At 36.2% G+C, this 24,195-nt stretch overlaps 1 protein-coding gene across 1 annotated transcript in view; it reads left to right on the top strand.

Annotated features, from left to right (window-relative positions):
• The window catches only part of NCOA7 (nuclear receptor coactivator 7), a 192,450-nt gene that overhangs the window by 113,321 nt on the left and 54,934 nt on the right, over positions 1-24,195 (top strand). Inside the window, 5 exon segments of the mRNA XM_079148281.1 lie at positions 16,182-16,257; positions 16,260-16,288; positions 20,386-20,499; positions 21,041-21,166; positions 22,763-22,947. Coding sequence (XP_079004407.1) covers positions 16,182-16,257; positions 16,260-16,288; positions 20,386-20,499; positions 21,041-21,166; positions 22,763-22,947 — 530 coding nt within the window.

Below are 24,195 nucleotides of genomic sequence, written 5' to 3'. Positions count from 1 at the left end.
TTGTACCCATTTGCCAACCTTTCTCTATCGCCCCCACACCCTGCCCAGCCTCTCACAACCACAATTCTACTCTTTACTTCTAGAAGATCTACCTTTGGGGTTTCCCACATATGTGAGAACATTTGATATTTGTCTTTCCGTGCATGACTTATCACTTAACATAATGTCCTCTAGACTCATTTACACTGCTGAAAACGACAAGACTTCATTCTCTTTATAGCTTATAATATTTCATGTGTGTGTGTGTGTGTGTGTGTGTATCATAATTTCTTTATCATTCATTCATTGATGGGCATTTAGATTGACTCCAAATCTTGGCTGCTGTGAATAGTGCTCCAGTGACTATGGAGTGCAGAGAGATTTGTAATTTAAAATCACCAAAGATACTTTCTTGATTAGGTGACAGTCTGGGATCCCAGAGATAGTGTCCTAGAAGTTCTTCAGCATTATATCACTGAGGATATGTTTATGATTTAAAAAAAAACATTTAAAAAAATTTTAAGTGTTTTCCTTTTTATATGTGTTAAAGTAAAAATGTCTTTACAAAGGATTTGCCATCACTTTTGACTGTGAACCCCACATATCTTTGTTTTTCCTGACTAGTCATCAGATATCCTCATCTGGGCAGATCTTTCAGCTAACACATCTGCCAAGAACAGATCACTCAGCAAGCTCCCTTAGCATGAATTCCCATAAAGCACGATTACAAGTGAAGACACACCTTCTGGATGATTATTACCCAGGATGATAATTCTTATCAGTGGAGTTGGCTTGTTTTAATAAATTATAGTTTAATGCCAAAAAATGGGATTTTTATTAATGAATTTTCTAACAGGTTTTTTCTTAGACATAAATTCACGTTAACATGGAATTAAACATAATTTGTTTTGCATTTATGTAATATGCTCTTCTACCTGTGCCTGCAACCTCTGCAGTATCTCATTGAGCTTTTAAACTTGTAATACTAGGAAAGGGGGAGGTGTGTATGTTTGTTTTACTTAAAACTGTTTTCACACAAACAATGTGAATTTCTGAAGCCCCCTTAAAATTAGAGTCCTAAAATTAGAATCTCAAAATTGAACAACATCTTAGAAATGTAGGCCAACTTTTGATTTAATAGGTGAGAAAAACAGCACCGAAACTTTCAGCCACATTGTGGTTTGTGGGGACTTTCGTTCTTTATCAGAAAAATCACCTATTGTATACACCGCTTTTTTTCTGGGAAAATGTATTGTTCATAGTATTAGAAATTGTTTTCAATTGTATCATCTTTAACAGGACTGTGTGTACCAAAAACTCTTGTAGAATGATGATATCAATCCTTCACACACAATTGTTGTGCTCTTTAACCCAGAAAAATCCTAAGTACCAGAAAGTGCTTCTCTTTGACCTGTTATACAAATGGTTTTTGTGAGTTTTTTAAAGTAGGTCACTTGTTGAATTCTATTATATGGTAATTTACAGTGTCTGTGACTTATTCTTCTTTGAGTAGTGAATAGTTTTCTTTCCTGAGTTACTTATTAATTAACCCAAACTTTTCTTGAAGTCATTATGCTGCCTCCATTATGTTTGTTAATGATAATAGGCTTTGGGTTTTTTGGTGGTATAGATTTAGGAAATTTTGTTATAATTATTTCCTTTTGTATTTCCATGTCTGTCTGCCTTAAAGAAACCCACATTTTAGTTTAAGAGGGTACAGATGGAACAGTCCTATAGTAAATTCCCACTCACTCCTCCAAATGCACAGTAGGAAATAAGTTCGTTTTTATTCCAGTTTCTGAAATTCTCCAGAACTTAAATCTCAACAGAAGTCCTTAAGAAGGAACTAGAAAGTGGCATGCAATATTTTTCTCAAACAGATGGTTATTTCTGGCTTCCTTTTCTACATCAAACTGAATATTCTTGCCTTTCTATTTAATGGTGGATACATCTGTTGGAGTTTTAGCAACAGAGTGTATTTCACCCTAACAATAGCTCCCTTCTGTCTTCTCACAGACCTTATAGATGTGGCAACTTGTTCTCTTGTGGCAGGTCTTCTTGGCTCATTCAGTACACCAAAGCTCCTTGTCACAGGAAAATAATATTTTGATGTTGATATAACTTAAAAAATATTTGTTTCACAATTCCTTTCTATTGTTCCTAATACTTACTTTAAAATGTTTGGTTTTGGTTTTGTTTTGTTTTTATTATTACTAAGAAATTAACACTACCAAATCTCTCCTTCCCTTACAATGTGCAGAATCAGGTACTTCTCTTGAATCAACTGCGGATGATAATGGTGTGCTTCAGATATTTATAAAATTTCCAGAATTTGACTAATATACCCGGATGATCCTGAATTTTTCTATTTTTCTCAGTGCTAATTTAACCCTGAGGGCAGTAGATAAGTCCTTCCTATTTTAATAATCTAGTTCAGGTTAAGAAGCCCTTTAACAAAATGTTCGAAATTAGAAGTGTTTCAGATTTCAGAGATGTTTAGATTTTGGGATATTGCATAGACTTTACCAGATGAGAATACCTAATACCCAAATCTGAAATCTGAACATTTGAAATCTGAAACTTTCAAGTGCCAACATGACACTCAAAAAGCTTCAGATTTCCAATTTTTGGAATTAAAGATGTTTAGCCTTTATGCTTGTATGGAATTTCTCAACCTCGATGGTATTGATATTTTTGGCTGCATAATTCTTAGTTGTTGTGGTGGTAGGGGGTGGTCTGCTTACAGGATGAATAGCAACATCCGTGGCCTCTACCCACTAGTTACTGATAGCTTCCTGCAGTTGTGACAAGCAAAAGTGTCTCCAGACTTTGCCAGATGTCCTGTGGAGGACAAAATTGCTTCACACTGAGAAGCTCAGATCCAGTATTAGACCCAGGCCTAAATGCCATTCTGAAAGTGGTTGCAATCTATAAGAGCTCCATAATAATATAGGAATTTGATTTTTTTTTACTTAAAACTTATACTTATTATAAAACTTATACTTATTATACTTGATCACACTTTTAATATTTGCTTATCTGCATATACTGTTCCCTAATATTTTCAAACACTTTTGCAAAGAATTTTATTAAATTTTTTGACTTCCTTATTGATGTATAGTTTTTTATCTATAAAAATGAAACATTCCTTTGGGAGCAATGGTATTATTTGCAGGCAGTAAGATCGTTGGTATTAGCAAGAATTTATTTTTAAACTTTCACTTTGTGTAAACCTTTGCTAGAAACTACCTAAGATATAAGAAGACAATATTGTCCTTTGGCCTGAAAGAGTTATGGAGTTGTGGGCTGCCCCATTATGTAATAATGGGCCCCAGAATCAGGGAGACATGAATTAGAATCCCTGGGAAGTAAATGAGATGCTTTATCTCCTCGAAACATAATTTCTTACTTTGAAAAGTTGCTCATTTTGAGTAGTAGCAAGCAGATCATATCTGAACAAGCAGTTGTTGAGTGCATACTTCTTGACAGGTGCTGGGCTAGTTCTAGATAAGTAAGACTGAGCCTCTACCTGAGGACTTCATGAAAAGCTATTGAAAATAGTTCCTGGAGGTTCAAGATAGCAGATTAGAGGAAGGTTGCTTTCTAGTTGCTCCGTGGCTTAGGATTCAAGCAGCACCTGTACTACTTCTCAGCAAGGTAAGCGAAAGAGGGAATTCACTGAAATTCAGTATCAGACAATCAGAATCTTTTACAGACTCAGAAGTTCAGGTGCATTGAATGAAGATCAAGAAGCCAAGTCAGCAGCATAGCACCATGGGTTTACCACGAGGGGGAATGATAATGCAAACAGAGAGAAACACGACAGACAGTTTGGCACAGAAAACCTGTAAATCAGAAAAGCATCCTGAACTTAGCAGATTCAGAGACTACATGGTGAACTGTTATTTGAAAAATGCTATTTCTCCACCTGGCAAACAGAGAAATGAGGCAGGAGCTGCTGCAGGAGCTCAGGAGATTGTAGCAGATATTGTCATGCTTTCTCAGAGAGTGTCTGCCCTGTGGGCCTAGGGGTGTACCTAGCAGAACATGAGTGAAACAGGGATTAAAGCTTATACCCAGGAGAATTCAAAGCAGAAATACAGAGGGGAGTGCAACTCACTTTCCCACTGTATCTGGCAGCCCTCGGGTTGAGCTGAAGAGGGTCAGGAAACTAATAGGTGAGTGTGAGTACCATCAGGGACGAAGCCCGGGAGGTGAGACAATAATGAGAATACCATTATTGGTGGGTTAGTTCTTCTGCTCTACAAGTAGAACTCTTGGGAAGTTCCTGAGATCCAGGGTCCTAGCAGAGATTAGCATCTACCTGGGCCTGGGCATGTGCTGATATAATCTCTCTAGAGCAGACACCACCCAACAAAAGTCCCTAAGGCCTGATTCTACCTAAGCCCCAGCCACGAGAATTACCCTCATAGAGTTCTGCAGCAGCCCTATCCTGGGAGTATATCAATCTGTGTAATACGCACACACACACACACACACACACACACACACAATTGGCTTGTGGCTCGCTATGTGTGCATGTGTATATATATTTTTTTCTCTTTTTTATGATGGTTATTTTTCTTTTTTCTTTTGAAAGTTAGAGGTTTTTGTTTATTTTTAGATTTTTTGTTTGCTTATTTCTTATTTTTCTTTCTCTCTTTCTCACTAACAGCCAAATTCTCTTGTTCTTTCTTTTTTCCTTTGTCCTTTTTTCTATTTTTTCTTCTCCTTCCTTATAGCCATCACTTGCTACATCTCTTCTGCAATCTCTCTGTTCACACTTTGAACATTCTGAACTTTCTTTTACTTTTCCATCACATTTTCTTTTCTGTTAAGGAATTGTATTTGCCCTCTTTTAGAACTGTTTGTTTTAGAACTCCTGCCCCCACCATTCATGTTGGTGTAGTTATTAGTACTGTGGATGGCATAGTTGACATCTACTGTTTAATGTCAGACCTAGTTCATGATTATTTATTGTTTTTGTTCTTGGCAATTGTTCGACCTTCCCCCAAATTCCTGTTTTAGTGGTAATTAATGTCGTGGGTGTCTTAGTAGGTCCCAGGTATTTATTTTAATGCAGTAATATATAGCTTTGGTTGTTGCTGTTGTTTGTTTCTCCCTTTTCTGTGAGGTTCTGGGATTCATCAGGACATTAGAAGTTTGCTGGGTAGATACTCTTCTGCTGAACTAAACACAGCCAAAGGATGATGTACTTTGCTTTATGTACAAATTAAGCATTCTTGAATATCAGCTATGGGGCTAGGGTTGTGGCTAAGTGGTAGAGTGCTTGCCTAGCATGTGTGAGGCACTGGGTTTGATTCTCAGCACCACATATAAATGAATAAAACAAAGATCTATCAACATCTAAAAATTTTTTAAAAAATATATCAGCTATACTTTAATACAAAGAATTGAAGAGACAAAAATCACAAACTAACAACCAGGCCCCCAATAGGAACAGCTGGGGGTGAGGGAGGACCCTCAGGCCCCACTCATGAACATGCCTTCTACGGCCAAAACAATTAACACAAAGGCAATAGATGCCATATCTTTGAGGAGTCTCAATCTAGATCACTCTAGGACACTTTGGCAAGAGAAGGCTGTGCTGTAAAAAGGTTCACACATAAGAGTGGAAGAGAAATCCATCCCAATGGATGCATAAAACCCAACACAGGGATATAATATGAAAAAACAAGGTAACGTGACACCTGCTAATGTTCATAATTTACCAGCAACTAACTCTAAAAATAATGAAGTGGATGAAATATCAGATAAAGAATTCAAAATAATGATTGTAAAAATGATCAATGAATTCTAAGAGATCACAGAGAAACAACTGAATGAATTAAGGATGTCAATACAGAAAAAGAACGAGAAATTCAAGAATTTAAAAAGAGACAAATCTTGGAAATAAAAGTCACAATAAATCAAATGGAATATTTAATTGAAAGTCTCTTTAATAGAATAGACCACGCTGAAGACAGAATCTCAGAGCTTTGAACTGCAAGACAAAGTGCTTTGCCTTTGAACATTCAGAGAGATTAAAGAAAAAATATATAAGTAACCATGACCAGAAAACACAAGAACTCTGGAACAACATTAAGAGACAATTTTTTTTAAGAATCATTACAATTTAAGAGGATTGTAAGATACAGACTAATGGTATGGATAACCTCTTCAGGGAAGTCCTAACAGAAAATTTTCCAAACATTGAAAATGCAATGGACATCCATATATAGCAGATTTTCAGAACCTGAAATAAAAAAGATCAAAAAGGAACCTCTCCGTGGTACATTATAATTAAAATGCCTAATATGCACAACAATGATAGAATTTCAAAAGCCTCCAGACAAAATGCCAGGAAACATTTAGAAGCAAGCCCATCAGATTTACTTAAGATTTTGCAGCACAAACTTTAAAATCTAGGAGGGCTTGGAACACATCATTCCAAGACCTGAAAGAAAATAAATATCAAGATTTAATGCAATTCCTATTACAATTTCAGTGATGTTCTTCATAGAAGTAGAAAAAAGCAGTTATGAAATTCATTTAGAAAAATAAGAAGGCCAAAATAGCCAAAGCAATCCTTAGTGAGAAAAGTGATGCAGGAGGCATCACAATACCAAAACTTAAATTATATTAAAGAACTATAATAACAAAAATGGCATGATATTAGCACAAAAAGAGACATGAAGACCAGTGGAACAGAATAGAAGACAGAGATATCCACATTAATACAGTTATCTCATAGTAGACAAGGCATCAAATCATACATTGGAGAAAAGATAGCCTCTTCAACAAAAGTGCTAGGAAAACTGGAAATTCATATGTACTATGATGTATTTGAACTCCTATCTCTCACCCTGCACAAAACTAAAAGTGGATCAAGGACCTAGTCATTAGGGGCGATCCAAGATGGTGGACTAGAGGGTGACTGCATCTCCAGTCGCTCCAGAACCCAGGATTCAAGCAGGGGAGGCATTGAGAGACTCAGACTAGAATAGAGACTCGGGGTGAGTCTCCCCCACCCGGTGAAGCGCTGCCCGGGCGGCAGGCCCAGATTCGGGTTGCTTATTAGAGTAGGACAGAGCAGCTAGAGTCCTCCCCAGGCAGCCCGGTGCACTCTGGCGGTGGGCTCCTCCCACAGGACCAGATTCTCCAGCATCTCAGAGCAGGCCCCCCAGTGAGAGCCTTTCTGCACAGAACCAAGCATCAAGTCCCTCAACCAGGGCGGCGAGTTCCTGCCCGCAGGTTACTTCAGGGACCAGGACAGGGCAGCCAGGGACTCCCCCAAGCAGCCCGCAGCCCAGCCCCCTCTGGTGGGAAGAACCTTTCCAGGCTAGCTTCTCGGAGCAGACCCCCGAGTGAGAACCTTTCCACACAGAGCCAGCTCCAAATCCTGGAACCAGTAGAGGACTAGGGCAGCTTTCCTTGGAAGCACTGCATTATCAAGTTACTCCAAGACTTCAGGCTACTGAAGGCAGGAAGGTGATATACTGGAAATCTACAGGGACAATATAAGCCAATAGAAGAATTCTGCAATATCACAAAGTCCCACTGACACCTGACCAATATGAGAAAACAGGAAGAAAATGTCCCAAACAACCTAGATACTTTATCAATAAAACCCAATGACAGCACAGCAGAAGAAATGTCAGAAAGGGAGTTCAGAATGTACATAATTAAAACAATCAGGGAAGCAAACGAGGAGATGAAAGAGCAAATGCAGGCATTAAGTGATCGCACTAATCAACAGTTAAAGGAGCAAATACGGGAAGCAAGAGATGATTTCAATAAAGAGTTAGAGATATTGAAAAAAAAAAACAAACAGAAATCCTTGAAATGAAGGAAATAATAAACCAAGTTCAAAACTCCATAGAAAGCATAACCAATAGGATAGAACACCTGGAAGACAGAACCTCAGATATTGAAGACAAAATTTAATCTTGAAAACAAAATTGACCAAACAGAGAAGATGGTAAGAAATCATGAACAGAATCTACAAGAATTATGGGATATCATGAAAAGGCCAAATTTAAGAATTATTGGGATTGAGGAAGGCTTACAGAAACAAACCAAAGGAATGAACAATCTATTCAATGAAATAATATCAGAAAATTTCCCAAATCAGAAGAATGAAATGGAAAACCAAGTACAAGAGGCTTATAGGATTCCCAATATACAAAATTACAACAGACCCACACCAAGGCACATTATTATGAAAATACCTAACATACAAAATAAAGACAGAATTTTAAAGGCCACGAGATAAAGAATCAAATTACATTCAGGGGAAACCAATGAGAATATCAGCAGATTTTTCCATCCAGACCCTAAAAGCTAGAAGGGCCTGGAAGAACATTTACCAAGCCCTGAAAGAAAATGGATGCCAACCAAGAATCTTATACACAGCAAAACTTACTTTCAGATTTGATGATGAAATAAGATCCTTCCATGATAAACAAAAGCTAAAGGAATTTACAAAAAGAAAGCCAGCATTGCAGAACATTCTCAGCAAAATATTCCATGAGGAAGAGATGAAAAACAACGATGCACATCAGCAACGGGAGGAACTAGCCTAAAGAATAGCCAAATAAAGGGGAAACCAAATCATGTCAAAAACAAAAATGAGTCAAATGACTGGGAATACAAATCATATCACAATAATAACCCTGAATGTTAATGGCCTGAACTCATCAATCAAACACATAGACTGGCAGATTGAATTAAAAGAAAAATCCAACAATTTGCTGCCTGCAAGAGACTCATCTCATAGAAAGAGATACCCATAGACTAAAGGTGAAAGGATGGGAAAAAAACATACCATGTACACGGACACAGCAAAAAGCTGGAGTATCCATCCTCATTTCAGATAATGTGGACTTCAAGCCAAAACTAGTCAGAAGGGATAAAGAAGGATATTACATACTGCTTAAGGGAAGCATAAATCAGCAAGACATACCAATCATAAACATTTATGCCCCGAACATTGGCTCATCCATGTACGTCAAACAAATGCTTCTCAATTCCAGAAATCAAATAGACCACAACATAATAATACTAGGCGATTTTAACACACCTCTCTCACCACTGGATAGATCGTCCAAACAAAATTGAATAAAGAAACCATAGATCTCAATAACACAATCAACAATTTAGACTTAACCGACTTATATAGAATATACCATCCAACAAGAATGAATACACTTTCTTCTCAGCAGCACATGGATCCTTCTCTAAAATAGACCATGTCTTATGCCACAAAGCTACTGTTAGCAAATACAAGAAGATAGAGATACTACCTTGTACTCTATCAGATCATAATGGATTGAAATTAGAAATAAATGACAGAATAAAAAACAGAAACTTCTCCAACACCTGGAAAATAAATAATACGCTATTATATAATGACTGGACAACAGAAGACATCAGAGGGAAATAAAAAAATTCTTAGAAGTAAACGAGAACAAAGACACATCATATCAAAATCTGTGGGACACAATGAAAGCAGTACTTAGAGGAAGATTTATTTCATGGGTACATTCAACAAAGAAGTAGAAATCAACAAATAAACGACTTAACACTACAGCTCAAAGCCCTAGAAAAAGAAGAGCAGACCAACACCAAAAGTAGTAGAAGACAGGAAATAGTTAAAATCAGAGCTGAAATCAATGAAATTGAAACAAAAGAACAATTGGAAAAATTAACAAAAAATAGTTGGTTCTTTGAAAAATAAACAAATTGATAAACCCTTAGCCACACTAACAAAGAGAAAGAGGGAGAAAACTCAAATTACTAAAATTCGGAATGAACAGGAAATATCACAACAGACACGAGTGAAATACAAAACATAATTAGAAGCTATTTTGAAAATCTATACTCCAACAAAACAGAAAACCTCGAAGACATCAACAAGTTTCTAGAGACATATGAGTTACCTAAACTGAATGAGGAGGACATACACAACTTAATAAATCAGTTTTAAACAATGAAATAGAAGAGGTCATCAAAACCTACCAACAAAGAAAAGTCCAGGACCAGATGGGTTCTCAGCCGAGTTCTACAAAACCTTTAAAGAAGAGCTCATTCCAATACTTCTCAAAGTATTCCATAAAATAGAAGAGGAGGCAACCCTCCCAAACTCATTCTATGAAGCCAATATCACCCTGATACCTAAACCAGACAGAGACACATCGAGGAAAGAAAATTTCAGACCAATATCCTTAATGAACATCGATGTAAAATTCTCAACAAAATTTTAGCAAATTGCATACAAAATATATTAAAAAGATAGTGCACCATGATCAAGTGGGTTTTATCCCAGGGATGCAAGGTTGGTTCAACATCCGAAATCAATAAATGTCATTCACCATATCAACAGACTAAAAGTTAAGAATCACATGATTATTTCAATAGATGCACAAAAGCATTCAATAAAATACAGCATCCCTTCATGCTCAAAACACTAGAAAAAATTGGGGTAGTGGGATCATTCCTTAACATTTACCAGTGAGGAGGACAGAGTGCGCCACAAAGAAAATGGAGATATATAAAAAGGAGTAAACCAGTGAACTGCCAAGGGAAGCTTTGGAAGAATTCATCTTGGAATCTTAGCCTGGGGTATCTATCTTCTGATTCTGTAGAAAGAAATAAAGGAAGAATGTGTTAATATTATACTGTTTTCCTGCCAGGAACTAGGCAGCCCATTTTGTACATTTTCATAAGATTATAAAATATCATAATTGGGTTTTGTGAACCTAGGCTGTGTAGAATCATCTTATCTGGAGATTAGATGCCACAGTCCTGAGTCCCATCTTCCTGAAGTAATTTAGACATGGCCACCTGAAAGGAGCGAGTTCACTTTTACAGTCTAGAGGAATTATTAGGATCTCTGGTTCTATGAATGGATCTGATTTTAATGTGTCAATGACTAGAACTGGATTCTTCTGTCAGCTTCTTTATTTTTTCCTCTTGGCTTATAATTTTAAACAGTATAGAGTATATAGTTAAAAGCCAGGTAAATCCTGTATGAATGAAATGTTCTCAGGCTTTGCTACCTTCAGTTCTCACCCAGCACCCTAATATTTATTATGTAGATGAAATGGTATTGTTGATAATTTCTCTGTGTGTGTTTTTGTGGGGCCTCAGCTGTAATGGTTGAGTTAATTCCACTTCTCATCACTGGTCAGGGCTGGACTCCTTATTTCTTTATTCATTCCCCTTTATCCTCATTCCCCCTCCCATTTCTTTCCCCACTCCTCGTCATCCTGTTACGTTCAGTGTGACAGGTTTTTATTTTTACATATCCTTAAAAAAATGTTTGTGGTTGTTTTCTGTCCATCTGTTTTAGATGTACAAAACGATACTGTTTTATACCTCCCATTCTGTTTCTCTTGATGTAAACTTGCTGCTATGTGTACGTCTGGCTTCTTGTTTCTAATTACTGACTGGAATCCCAGCTCATAGCTATCACTTTTTACTTATACTGCCCCACCCTGATGCAGTTCTCCACTGCCTCAGAGGACACTGGGATGAATACCCTGAATCAGATCATTATGGCACTTATAAAATGAATAGCTCCTGGAGAGGATAGTATCTGTGAGTTAGGCTACTCACAGACATGCAAACTATGTGTGCTTAGTTTGCTGGAATGACTGAACCAGTTTACATTCTTAGTAGCAGTTCATATTTCTGCCAACCTTAGAATATCCAGCTGATTTTGTCAGCCTAATACGTAGAAAATGATACCTAGTTTTAATTTGCATTCTTCAGCTCATTTACAAATTGGAGCATCTTTTCTTGGTTAATTCGATTTTACATTCTTGCTGTCCTTAAATTTTTTATTCAATGCAATATTTGTATGTTTTTTGATATCTGGATTAATATGTTGCGATGTATTTAACCATAACAATTAATTAAAGTCATCTGCAGTTGCTGGTAGTTGACCATTTTTAACCTGTAAAAACAGCAAAAATCTATGGTCCAACTTAATGTTGTTAGATATATAGGTCTTTCCAAGTTTTATTATTGTAAATATTTTTTTAATAACCATGTATTTGACATACACCAGGGATTCTCTTTTGAATTTGTCCTTAGGATAATTTTATTTGTTTGTGTTGTTTCTGGAGATTGAACCACTCAGGGGCACTTTACCACTGAGCTACATTCCCAGCCCTTTTTAGTTTCATTCTGAAATAGGGTCTTGCTAAGTTGCTGAGGCTGGCCTCAAACTTACAACCTTACTGTCTCACTCTCACGAGTTGCTGAGATTGTATGCATGTGTCACAGCACCCAGCTGTTGGGATATATTAAGAAAAGGATTATAAGTTGAGAGAAGGAACATTTTTATGACTGTTGCTACATATTGCCAAATCACTTCCTAAAAGGACTGAACCGATTTATGTACTATCTATATAGTGATTATACTGGTTTTGCTCTAAGTTCTACATCGTTATCATTACCATTTAAGCTATTAATAATGGTAAAGCATGACCTTATTGTTTATATTTGTATTATTTAAACATATTTAACATTAATCATTTATTCAGGTGGTCATTGATGAATAATATGCTTTTATGAATGTGGTCTTTTTGTGCCTTTAGTCTATTTTTCTATTAGTACCATTTTTAGGTTTTATTTATTTTTTATGCTACTTCCATTTAAGTTTTATTAGAATTCACACTCCCCTGAGGCAGTAATTAGAATATTGAATCAGAAAAAATGAGTGTTTCATACCCTTGAGGCTAAATGATTGCAAATGCAATCTTAGAAAAATTTTAAGTTCCCTTTATATTTAAAATAGATTAGGAAAATAAAGTATAGCTCTTTTGAAAACTAATAACCTATGAACTTGAAGTTAGGCAGAGCAAAATGGTTTGACTAACAAATATATTGGCATTATTTGAATATACATTCACTTGAAATGCTGCAAAACAGATTATTTAAAAAGGCAAGTTATTTGTTAAAGGTGAATTAAATTTTTCTCCCCTGTAGTTTCCACTTTTAAATTTTTTAAAATTTGTTCTCATTAGTTACACATGATAGTAGAATGCATCTATTAGTATCATTTTTGGGTTTTGGTCAATTTAATAGATTTTCACACAATGTGGTTTTAGTCCATCTTCAATCCTGACAATGAAGTTATTCATTCACATACAATTTATTCTTCAGATGACAATCAAAATAAAACACATGATAAAAAGAGAAGAAGATGGTGGTTCAGAAGCCCCATGGCACCATGGAATACACTGTAAGTATAAACAGGGGAATATGAACATTTCTTAATACTACTAAATTTACATGTTTCTCTCTGAAGATCTCTATCTTGTCCCTTAGCTCCATTCTTCTTGTGTACCCATTAAATAATGAAGCTTCTTAAGACCTGTTTAGTTCATTTCTTTTCCCTCCATATTTTCTCCTTCAGCAAATTTATGTAAACTGATGACTTGAGGGTAGATGGACTGTGATTTTGCTACATCTGTCCACTGTCTGGCCAGTATTGCTTAGGCTGATCTGGCTGCTAGTCAGGTGTCTCCTTCCCTTACCACTCCAAGGGTATCTACCTGAAACTGGGTTGAAGAAGACATTTCCCATAGAGGAAGACTACTTTCAGTTAAGGGCATACTTGTAGCTGTGCTGTTCTGCAAAACTTCCAAACAGATGATTGAATTATCTCTAAATTTGACAATGCTTCCCAAGTTTAGGTCTCCATTCCAGACACCTTTCTGAGAGCTGAAGTCATATATTCAGTTGCCCACTCAAAATGCCCACTTAGTCCTCCATGCTTGGTCCTTTTTTCAAGAAGCAATGACTCCATTGTCCATATATTTATACAAGCCAAACCCTTATCCTTGATATTTTGTCCCCCTTACTCTCGATATTTATTCCTCCCTCCTGTGACCATCAAGCAAGTCTAGGCCAGATCCCTTCATTTAATTCTCTCATAGAATCACATTCTTCACATAAATTATGCCATTTTAACATTGTTCCTAACCATGATTGTTATTTTAATGTCTATTTCATGCTTAATTCTTATATCCATGAAGAGAGACTAAACCCCTTTTTATATCATTCTTGGCACCTTGCAGGGTGTAGGCTCCCATATTATTGAATCAATAGATGAATGATTATACATGTATCCATTACCACAGCCTCAAGCTATGTGTGGTTATACTCATCTCTCACTGCACCATGAGCTTTTGGAAGCCAGAAATTGGATCTTATTTATCCTAGGCTTTGCATAAAGAGGTTACTCAATCATAGATCTATTTTAATTCACTATAAACTAGCACTGTTGAGCATTATTGCATTATTTATTATTGATGACATTAATTCTAAAGCCATAGTCCTTAAGAAGTGCAGGTATCCAGCAATATGATTCACAAGCCTATCCAAAGAATTAAGGAGTTGCAACTGTTTATTAGGAGTTGCTTTATGTAGTGTATACTAAACAATGAAATAAAAGTAAAAATCAACCCCCAAATTAATTAATGAATATAAACAAGTGATCACATTAGTAATGTAGATATGCCCACCTGCTTGATATATACTATGGAGATTAATTTCTTAGCAACTATTTTTGTTCTTGTCATTATAAAAAAAGATGACTTCATGCTAGCACTTACTGAATTGTTTATGTTGATACTGAGAAGTGAATGTTCAAGCATTTTGGTTTAGTTTCAAGAATCCCTATCAGTGTATTTGTGATCTAATTCCATATGCACATCTTATCTTCATATGATAATTGCAGATACAGATTTCTCTTTCCATGAACCTCTGTATGTGGTATCTTTTTACAAGTTTACTCATAAATATGATGCAAGTATATTGATCACTTATCATGAAGCTGGTGTTATAAAGCAGATATGATTTATCTCTCTTTGATGGATTGAGAAGCAGACACAGAATTTAGCAAGTGGCCCAAAGTTGTACAGCCATCAAGTGATTGATCTGGAACTCATATCCCACCATCTCATTCTAGAGTCAGCATTTGCAATCTGTGTCTTGTACCTACTCAAAACCTTGAAAACCTCTGGACTGAATATATTAGATAAATATCTAATACTGGAAAAACATTTTTTAAAAACATTTTATTTTATTTTTAGTAGGCATGATTATGCCCAGGATCAAGGTAGGGCATGTTGCTTAGGTTTTTAGTTATTCACACAAAAAAGTAAAACTTATTGAAATGATTTGACACTGTTTTCAGCGTAATTTGTATCTATAACCTTTGATTAGCTTGAAATGGTCCATTGAGTTGGTGGGCTTTTACCCTCCAACTGGCTTTGTACCCACCACTGGCTTTTTAGAGCCAGTGTGGCTTATAGAATTGTCACCCATCTCTACCATGGGTTATCAATGGGAACTCTTCAGTGACAGTCATGAGTCGCCCTCCTACAAATCCATCCAGTGACTCTGGATGGGGAGGCCATCCTGGGAGACTGACATGACTTCAGGCAGCCAACTTCTTTTGAGTGGTGCATTTTACTATGGAGGTTCTTGTCTTCTCACTGCTCTCTATTCCTATTCCTCCTCTGTTATGGAAGGTAAGAAAGTGTACACCTGGAACAGGTTGCAAGTTTCATAGGTTTAAGACCAGCACTAATTTCGTTGACCATGGAAAACTGTCTTTTTAAATGACTGTGAACAATTCTTGGTAACTAAATTGAATTTCTTTCAGAGTTCCTTGCCATCTGTAGTACTCATTTATCAATTGAGTGCCCTCTGTTTCTCAAGCACTGTGCTGACCATGGGGCCAAAACCATTAGCAGGCCACTGGTAGTACAATGGAGAGACAGGTAAATGGGCAGAAAACCACAAGAGAAGGGAGCCCCACTTCCCCTATGGGTGGGTAGTACATGTGATTTTTGTTTTGTTTTTGCTTTTTTTTTCTCCTTCCGTAAGTTAAGTTTCCTGCATATTAGACCTCATTGTGCCAAAGTAAAATTAGAAGTCTATTAGTGACTCCAGTGAAATCTGGAGGTGAGGGCACTCAGATATGAATTGCAGTTAAGATTGCTTTTGCATGGTTTTAGTAAGAATTGAGAATATACTTACTATTTATCAAGTATGTCTGGATAGAACTTTTGCTTGTTTATTCACTCATGATCATGAACAGATTAATACTGTTTGTCACAAGGACTGTTTTATTTATTTATTTTTTGTTTATATATTGAATCTTGTTTGTTTGGTTATTCTAGGCTGGAAGCCAGGACACCCTAAACTCCATAGCACTGAAGTTTAACATCACTCCCAATAAATTAGTGGAACTGAATAAACTTTCACACATACTATTGTTCCAGGCCAGGTAATTACTTTCCTATTGAGTAGCACTTTAGTAATTTTACATTTATCTTTATTGTAATATTTAATGCTTTACTCTTAGTGTCACTGAATTACCATCAGTGATAATGTGCATTTCAATCTTTCATCTTCCTTAGATCCAAAAATTCTAAAGCATCCCAATACTTATGAACCGTTCAGAGGCTAATACTTTGAAAATGACCAGCACACTTACTGTCACTATCATTAATTAATTTCATCGAGAAGTTCTAAATTAATGTAAACTTTTTTTTCCTGTTGAATTTTAGATATTCTTAGAATGTTTAATTCAGAATTGTGAATTTCAATTTAGTGTACTCCTTTGAGGTACACTGTGGCCATTGTTTTATTTTAAGTGAGACAAAATTTTGTTATCTTTTTTCTCAATTTGATACCATAACAAGAATGGTCAATGTGGCCAAAGAGAAAGACGTTGGGCAGGACCATCAAAAATAATCACCCCAGTTTTTTCCCCAGATTTTAGTACTTGTTCTTTAAACTGAATGAAATTGATAAATGTCAAATCTTGCCACTTTAAATTAATTCAGTAAATTTTTTATAGTGCCTTCTACATGATAAGATATCCTGGTATTTTCCCTCTAAAACTACAGTCCACCAATAGATTCAAATGTCTTGTCTTTGAAGCACTTAGCTAAGATCAATATCCAGTCTCATTCATAGAAGTGCTCATTTGCCACAAACACATTTGGGTTCCATTGCTGACTTTTTAGATTATCTTTGTGCATCTCTCCATTATAGTGACATTTATTTCTTTCAAGGTAAATAACATTACTTATAAGCAAAACATCATTCAGGCAATGAGATATTGTTCTTTGCATTTCTTTCAAGGACAGCACATGAATCCAGCAGACTACAATTTGGCCAGTTAGTGTTTTGGGTATTTATACTTTTATGAAAAGGAGAAATTAGTATACTGCCAGTACCAGGTAATTGGGGGATGAGAGATCTGCATTAAAACTTTTCAGAAATTAATGAGTTTTCATCTCTAGAAAAATAGATACTAGTCTCTTCATTGTTGAGTTTATTTTATAATTTGGAGTATTACTGCATAATGAATAGCTGGAGAGAATCTAGGCATATATTACCATTCCAAGGCTAAAGATTATAGTCACTGGAACTTAGTAATTTAGGGCGGTTCCTTATACTATGTCCATAAACAAATAATTGATTAGTACTAAATGAAGTTCTAGAAGCAAAATAATTGATTGGTACTAATGAAGCTCCAGTAACCAATAAGAATTCAAGGACTGTTTTAATATGCCTATTCTGTATTGGTAAAAATATCAGAAATGGGAGCCCCAAAGCTTTGTTTCCATTTGGCCTTATTTTGGACCTGGGCAGGTCGCTTCCTTTCTTGATCTGTTTCCTAATCTCTGAATTAGGTTTTGGACCACAGTATCTCAGATACCCCTTTTAGTCTTCACCGCAGTGGCCAGTCCTTAACTAAACAGTTATATGCTATTAGTTGTCCTGGGTCTCATCTCATAACTCTTTTTTTCCTGACAGAGATAAGGAATTGAGGAAGAGTTAAAAAGATTGAGGAACTTTAACACTGTAAATGGACTTCTGCTTTCAAGGATTTTTAAATATTCTTTCTTGGTGCCTGGAGGGGTAGGCATCTCTCAACTCATAGATTTTATAAATCAAAACCAGTTTGATCTGTTCTGGTTACAGAAAATTTAAGACTTACCCTTCTAGAGACTGATTCCATGATTACCTTGAGGTAGGGAGGAACTGGTCTGACTGGGTCAGTGACCACGTGCAGGAGTAATTTTCAGAGGAAGTTACCTGGGACCTAAAATCTTACTTCAGAAATTTTTTGCTTTAAATGACAGAAAATAGGTCAAACTTAAAAACAAATATCTGAGGCACAAATATTTTACAGAAGATTCCAAATTTGTTCTGATTCTATATTAAATTTGAGGACGTGTATAAAGAATGTACTTAAACAGTTTTTTATCTTGAGAACACTCAAAATTTACCCAGTGGATATATATTTTAAGATGTTTTCATATTCACAGGACACCTTGGCTGCACATACTTAAAATTTTTTCCAGGTTCAAATGGCAGCTTTGCTTTATAGTAATGGGCTTTAGCACCTTATGCCCCTATATGCCTATGTGTTGGAGCAAACACAGAGTTATTTTATGGAGGCAGCAGGAAAATTTCACCCCTGTCTGTGATCCAGGCCCACATCCACGCTGAGACAGCATGTGCTCTGGGTAAGCTTTGTAGCTTTCACATGTCACCTCTACAGTGCAGTTAGCTGTTCAGGCTAGGCATTATCCATTGAGAATGTGTCAGACAACAGAATCTCAATCTGTGTTACCTGATACTTTTCAAAGCATTCAGATGCAAAATAATAAACATTTTAATATTAATAGAGAATTGTCTGAGGGCTGGAGTTGTGGCTCAGTGGTAGAGCGCTTGTCTGGCACGTGTAAGGTCTTGGGTTCAATACTCAGCAACTACATATAAATAAATTAAATAAAAGATCCATTGACAACTAAAAAAAAAATTTTAAAAATAGAAAATTACTTGAGAAAATGCCATCCATCTATGAAAGATAAATAAGAAACTGTATACTAAAACCATGTAAGTTTAGTCCTTTGTGAACACTTCAAGAACTCTGAATTTTGGCATTGCCCTTCTATATATGGAAGGTGTTAGAACAGTCTCTGGTATTGGTTATTATATTTCCTGTTAGTGGATAAATAGTTTATTGAGGATAAATAGTTTGGTGTAGAATATTCTTCTTTTAAATGAGACTATATGGGAGAATACTTGTACTTCTGAAAAACCAGTTATTTTATCTTATGGAAATTGAATCCTGCTAACTATTGTTGCCTTCCTCTGCATTGGTTGTATATAAGTCACAAGCTGGTTTTATGGCCCACCTCTCAATGAATGTTTAATAATTTTGGAGCACACAGTTTTCATAATAATCAATCTTCATCTTACATCCCCTTGATTAAATTTCTGACCTTTAACTTAATATGTTTTTTGTTTTTGCCTCAAGATATTCTGGATTGAAGTGAAGTTTAAATAACTAAAGTTAAAACAATTGTAAGAATGGAAGACACTAAATAACAGTATTGATCTGAGATCAACTGTTACAAGATTAGCTCTGAATTCTGTTTTATAACATTGAAGGTCACCATTTAAAGATTATATTTGATATGTGTTGAAATGTAACATGTATCTTTAAAAAAGATGACAAGATCATAATAGCATTTCAGAACCCAACTGTTTTGTAGGAGGTAGGTATTTCAAACTGTTATGATATTTTAATTTTTATATAACCCAGATGTCAGTGGAAGAGAAAGGGTTGAGATTATCTATGGATGTTACCTTGTACAGCTTATCACAGAAGACCTTATCACATTACCACTCAGTCTTTCTTGGAGTTATCGGCCTAGATTTGTTCCATTTCTACCTGACACAGATGTTCTATTTAGAACGATGCCATGCTTTTCTCTCCTCTATTCCCTTGTACTACAGGTTGAACACCCCTAAATAAACATCCAAAATCCAGAATGCTTCAAAGTCAGAACTGTTTGAATACATTTGAAACATTTTGGATTTCAAATTAGGGATTCCTAACAGGTAAAGTCTATACAAATATTCCAAAATCTAGGGAAAACAAACAAACAAACAACAAACAGAAAACAACCTGAATCAGAAAACACTTGTGGCCCCAATCATTTCAGTTAAGGGATTCCAACCTGTATTAATTCCCTTCCTGGAAAACCTTTTCCCTCCCTTCCATAGAATCCCTGCTTGTTCAAGACCTCACCTGCTTTACATGGCTTGCTCAGAATACCTTACTCCCCCTACCTCCTTTTGATCTCCTGCAGTACCTATATGCCCTTGGCACTGCACACATTCTTATTGCAAAGTTTCATGTATGAATCGGTCTAGAAGACCCCATGTTACTTATGAGATCCATGAAAGCCAGCCAGGTCTTCACTGAATACTGAGCACAATCCTATGCAGAGTGATGCTTGGCTAGTGGTCTGCAAGTTGTTGGTGTTCACTCAGTTCTTTTTTTCCCATTCTCAGGTCCTTTTTGTGCCAGATGCCAACTTCCCTTCCAGTACTTTAAGGCTATCATCTTCTAGTCCTGGTGCTACTGTCTCTCCTTCATCATCAGATGCAGAATATGATAAACTGCCTGTATGTATGCTCTACATGTCATATGTTGAAGTTCATTTTTATCAGAAATATTTTTTTGTGAGTCGTAGAATCCATTGTTATTTTTTTTTACAAGATTACACTTAAGGTTCCCCCCAAAGGAATGGGATTAGGTAAATTGTCATTAATTGAGAAAATGCATCCTGTCCAAGACAAACCAGGTTATATATAAAGTCTCAAAGGTAAAAATGCATGCCTTGTGTGAAAGTACAAAGTTAAACTCCCAACGAGATGACAGATTATTTGAACTCCTCCTTTTTCTACAGAATTTAAATCAGGAGTCTAATATAAATTCTTCTATTCAGTTATTTTCTAAGACATTTAATGAACCAGTTTAAAAATCTTCATTTGGTTTGAATACCTATTGTTGTGTGATATTTTTGAAGGAAATGGACATAGGCCTTTTTTATGTTCAAGTTAAAAAGAAAGAGTTTACTTATAGGGGATTTAATGTGGCTGTTTTATATGTACAATTTGTTTTAAAATGCTTTTATTTGATTTTGAAAATTTTTGCTTTCATGAGGATGCTGACTTAGCAAGAAAGGCCTTAAAACCCATTGAAAGAGTCTTATCATCTACTTCTGAAGAAGATGAGCCAGGTGTGGTGAAATTTCTAAAAATGAACTGTCGATACTTCACTGATGGAAAGGTAAATGGCAATGTCATTTGTTTCCTTTCTTGAAAGCTACAGAAAAACAAACAAGATTACAAATTACTGGAAAGAAGGAGAAATTTAAATATTTCATATCGAGTTTAAGGTTAAGATTTGAAAAACATGTTAGTTTTCTTCTGTTGAGTGCCTGGCATTTTTATTTAGGGAAATGTGATCATTCAGCCAAATGTGATTCCATATGACCTTGAACTGATTTATCAGTTCTTGACCTGTAAATTGCCAGGGAGACAGTATACTATATGTTTAACAGCAAACAGGGGAGTCAGACTCACTGAATTTAAATTCCAGGTCCACAACCCAGTAGCTCTGAGACCACAGGCAAGGTATTTAAATTTTCTAAGCTCCCATTTTTCTTACTTATAAAATAAGAACAATAATAAAATTTAACTAATAGGATGTTAAAATTAAAAGAGATAATTACTGTAAAGAACTCATCACCTAATCTGGAAAATGAGGAGTCCTCAACTTGTGTTTCTGCTGGTGGTGCTAACATTAAAATAATGTCTGCTCTGTCACGCTTTTGTTTTCTGGTTGTTGGTGTTTTACTTTAACAAACCTCTGAAGAAGGGACTATATTAATATCCTGTACTCACAGGTGAGAACTCATATCAGGTTTCAAATAGTCAGAAAATATGTCATTAATGTGCTTTCGTGATTTTTTCAAGTAAGAATAAATAATGCTTAAAGTATAAAACTTTTCACAAAGATGATTACTGAATACATTAAGAATATCAAGGGCTGGGGTTGTGGCTCAATGGTAAAGTGCTTGCCTCACATGTATGAGGCACTGGGTTTGATCCTCAGTACCACATAAAAATAAATAAATAAAATAAAGGTATTGTCACCATCTACAACTAAAAATATTTTTAAAAAAAGAATATCAAAATAAATTATCTACCTACAGGGAGTCACTTGTATTTCCTGTTCCTGGCATATACTGTCCCACTAGCCAGTCAGGTCTATAATGAAATCTAACCAAGTTTCAGACTTTTAGGATCCACCAAACTATCACTTTTTGCTTTTAGCTTCTACAATACAGTTATATTTACTCTGACTGCAAATTTTTCATATTCCTATTTATTGAATTTTACTGGATGTAGTCTTTCTAAACAATTTAGAGAAAAATATTGGTATTATCCTTTGGTACCATGATTCTGATTCTCCCACTATAACTCTCACTTGTTAGACATACAGTGAAGACTTGCTGAGTGGATTGTAAAGCCCCATGTTTATGATCTAGGAAGTCCTTGGGACAGCCTCTCTCATTTTTCAGACAGGGAACTCAGGAATATGAGATATGCATGTCTGAACCAGAATCACACCACAATTGTACTATTGCCTCTCTTCTAAAACAAGGCTTGGTTCATTGCCACAGTGATGCAAGTCTGTTTTCCCTGCCTCCCCACCCAGCACCCAACATTGCATTTCTTTAGCCTGTTTGTCTAGAGGGGTTGTGATTTTCATATGGGAAACTGTGGTCCACAGTGGAATGGCAGTGTGAAATAATTAATGTTTCTGGATTGTTGTGGGAAACTTTTCTACCCAGAGTAATTCTGTCCTTTTCTCCTACAGGGTGTGGTTGGAGGTGTCATGATTGTCACTCCTAACAACATCATGTTTGACCCTCATAAGTCTGATCCCCTGGTTATTGAAAATGGGTGTGAGGAGTATGGCCTCATCTGTCCCATGGAAGAGGTTGTTTCCATTGCCCTGTACAATGACATTTCCCACATGAAGATCAAAGATGCCTTGCCATCGTAAGAGCTATTTCTTTCCTTTCCAGAAAAAAAAGGAGGTATTGAGAGAGTATGTGCAATTCAGAAGGGAGGGCATTTGCAGAAGTGAGGAGTGTTCAAAGAAGTTAGGGACTGTGCAGAGGTGAATAGGAAGGTGGAAGATGTATGCACTACATAGCGTAAAGAGAAGTGGAAATGAGTAATCCAATGATACAAGAAAACTGGACATAGAAGGACTATAGGAGAAAAACAAAAAGTCAGCAATTGCTAGTGCCAGTAAAAATGATATTTGTTTGGCTTATTTTTCTGAAAAGCAATGCACATTCTTGATGAATTTACAAAAGAAGAAATGAAATTTCTCTGAAAGAATTTTAGTCTGATTACCAGTAAGACAATAATGTTTTCTTCTGTGTTGTATTGCTAAGAGCTGTGTTCATCATCGGTGAAGTTCTCAGACAGCTCGTCTCCCAGCTCTCGTCTGCCCTGGATCCTGCGTGAAGAGGGTTTGTGTGGCAGGGTAGAGCACAGTGACTAGATTGTCTTAGGTGGTGTGAAGGAGGGATACTTCTTTGCTTTTTCTCTGAAATGTAAATGAATATTATTTTAGTTATGATTACTTATAACATTGAGTTTAAGAATATAGAAAGAGGGAAGCTCCCCATGGAGAAACCAGAAGATTTAAGAAGGTCCAGGGAATGAGTACAGGAATAATCGTATTTGAACAGTCCTGTCTCCATGTGTCTGTTTCTCTTCAAATGTCAGCAGTAAAAGTATTTAGAAACCCTCAGTGATAAGAAGGTAGAGGTACAGCAGCAGATTCTAAAATACAAAGGAAAATTAGTCCTTGGGATTTATAGGCAAAGAAGGGCAGTAACTAGGGAACTAACCTAGACACAGGGTCCCCTTGGGGTTATACCAGCTGTTTCCCTGGGACTCCTATAGTCCTTATCATCTGACTTTCTCAGTCCTTAAAAAGCAGAAACCACTGAAGCCTCTCTAAGAATGTGAGCACTGAGGTGGTTCCTAATTCTGTGGCCAGAAATGTTCAGTGAGAAATTTAGGAGGTGTAGCAGGTAAAGCAAACTGTAGTTGACAGTAAGTCTGGGACCACCTTGGATTTCCCTGGCTCTGCCACTTATGGCTGTCTGACATGTTTACATTACTAAGTCTCATGCCTCAGTTTCCTCATCTGTAAATTGAAGCTAATAGTATTCTCAGCTTATAGAACTAAATTCATTGAAAATCAAACTCTTAGAATATTGCCTAGTG

This window comes from Sciurus vulgaris (genome assembly GCF_902686455.1).
Source record: "Sciurus vulgaris genome assembly, chromosome: 7".
Taxonomy (NCBI): Eukaryota; Metazoa; Chordata; class Mammalia; order Rodentia; family Sciuridae; genus Sciurus; species Sciurus vulgaris.
Note: the sequence above shows the minus strand (reverse complement) of the source record. Positions and strands in the feature narration are given on the sequence as shown.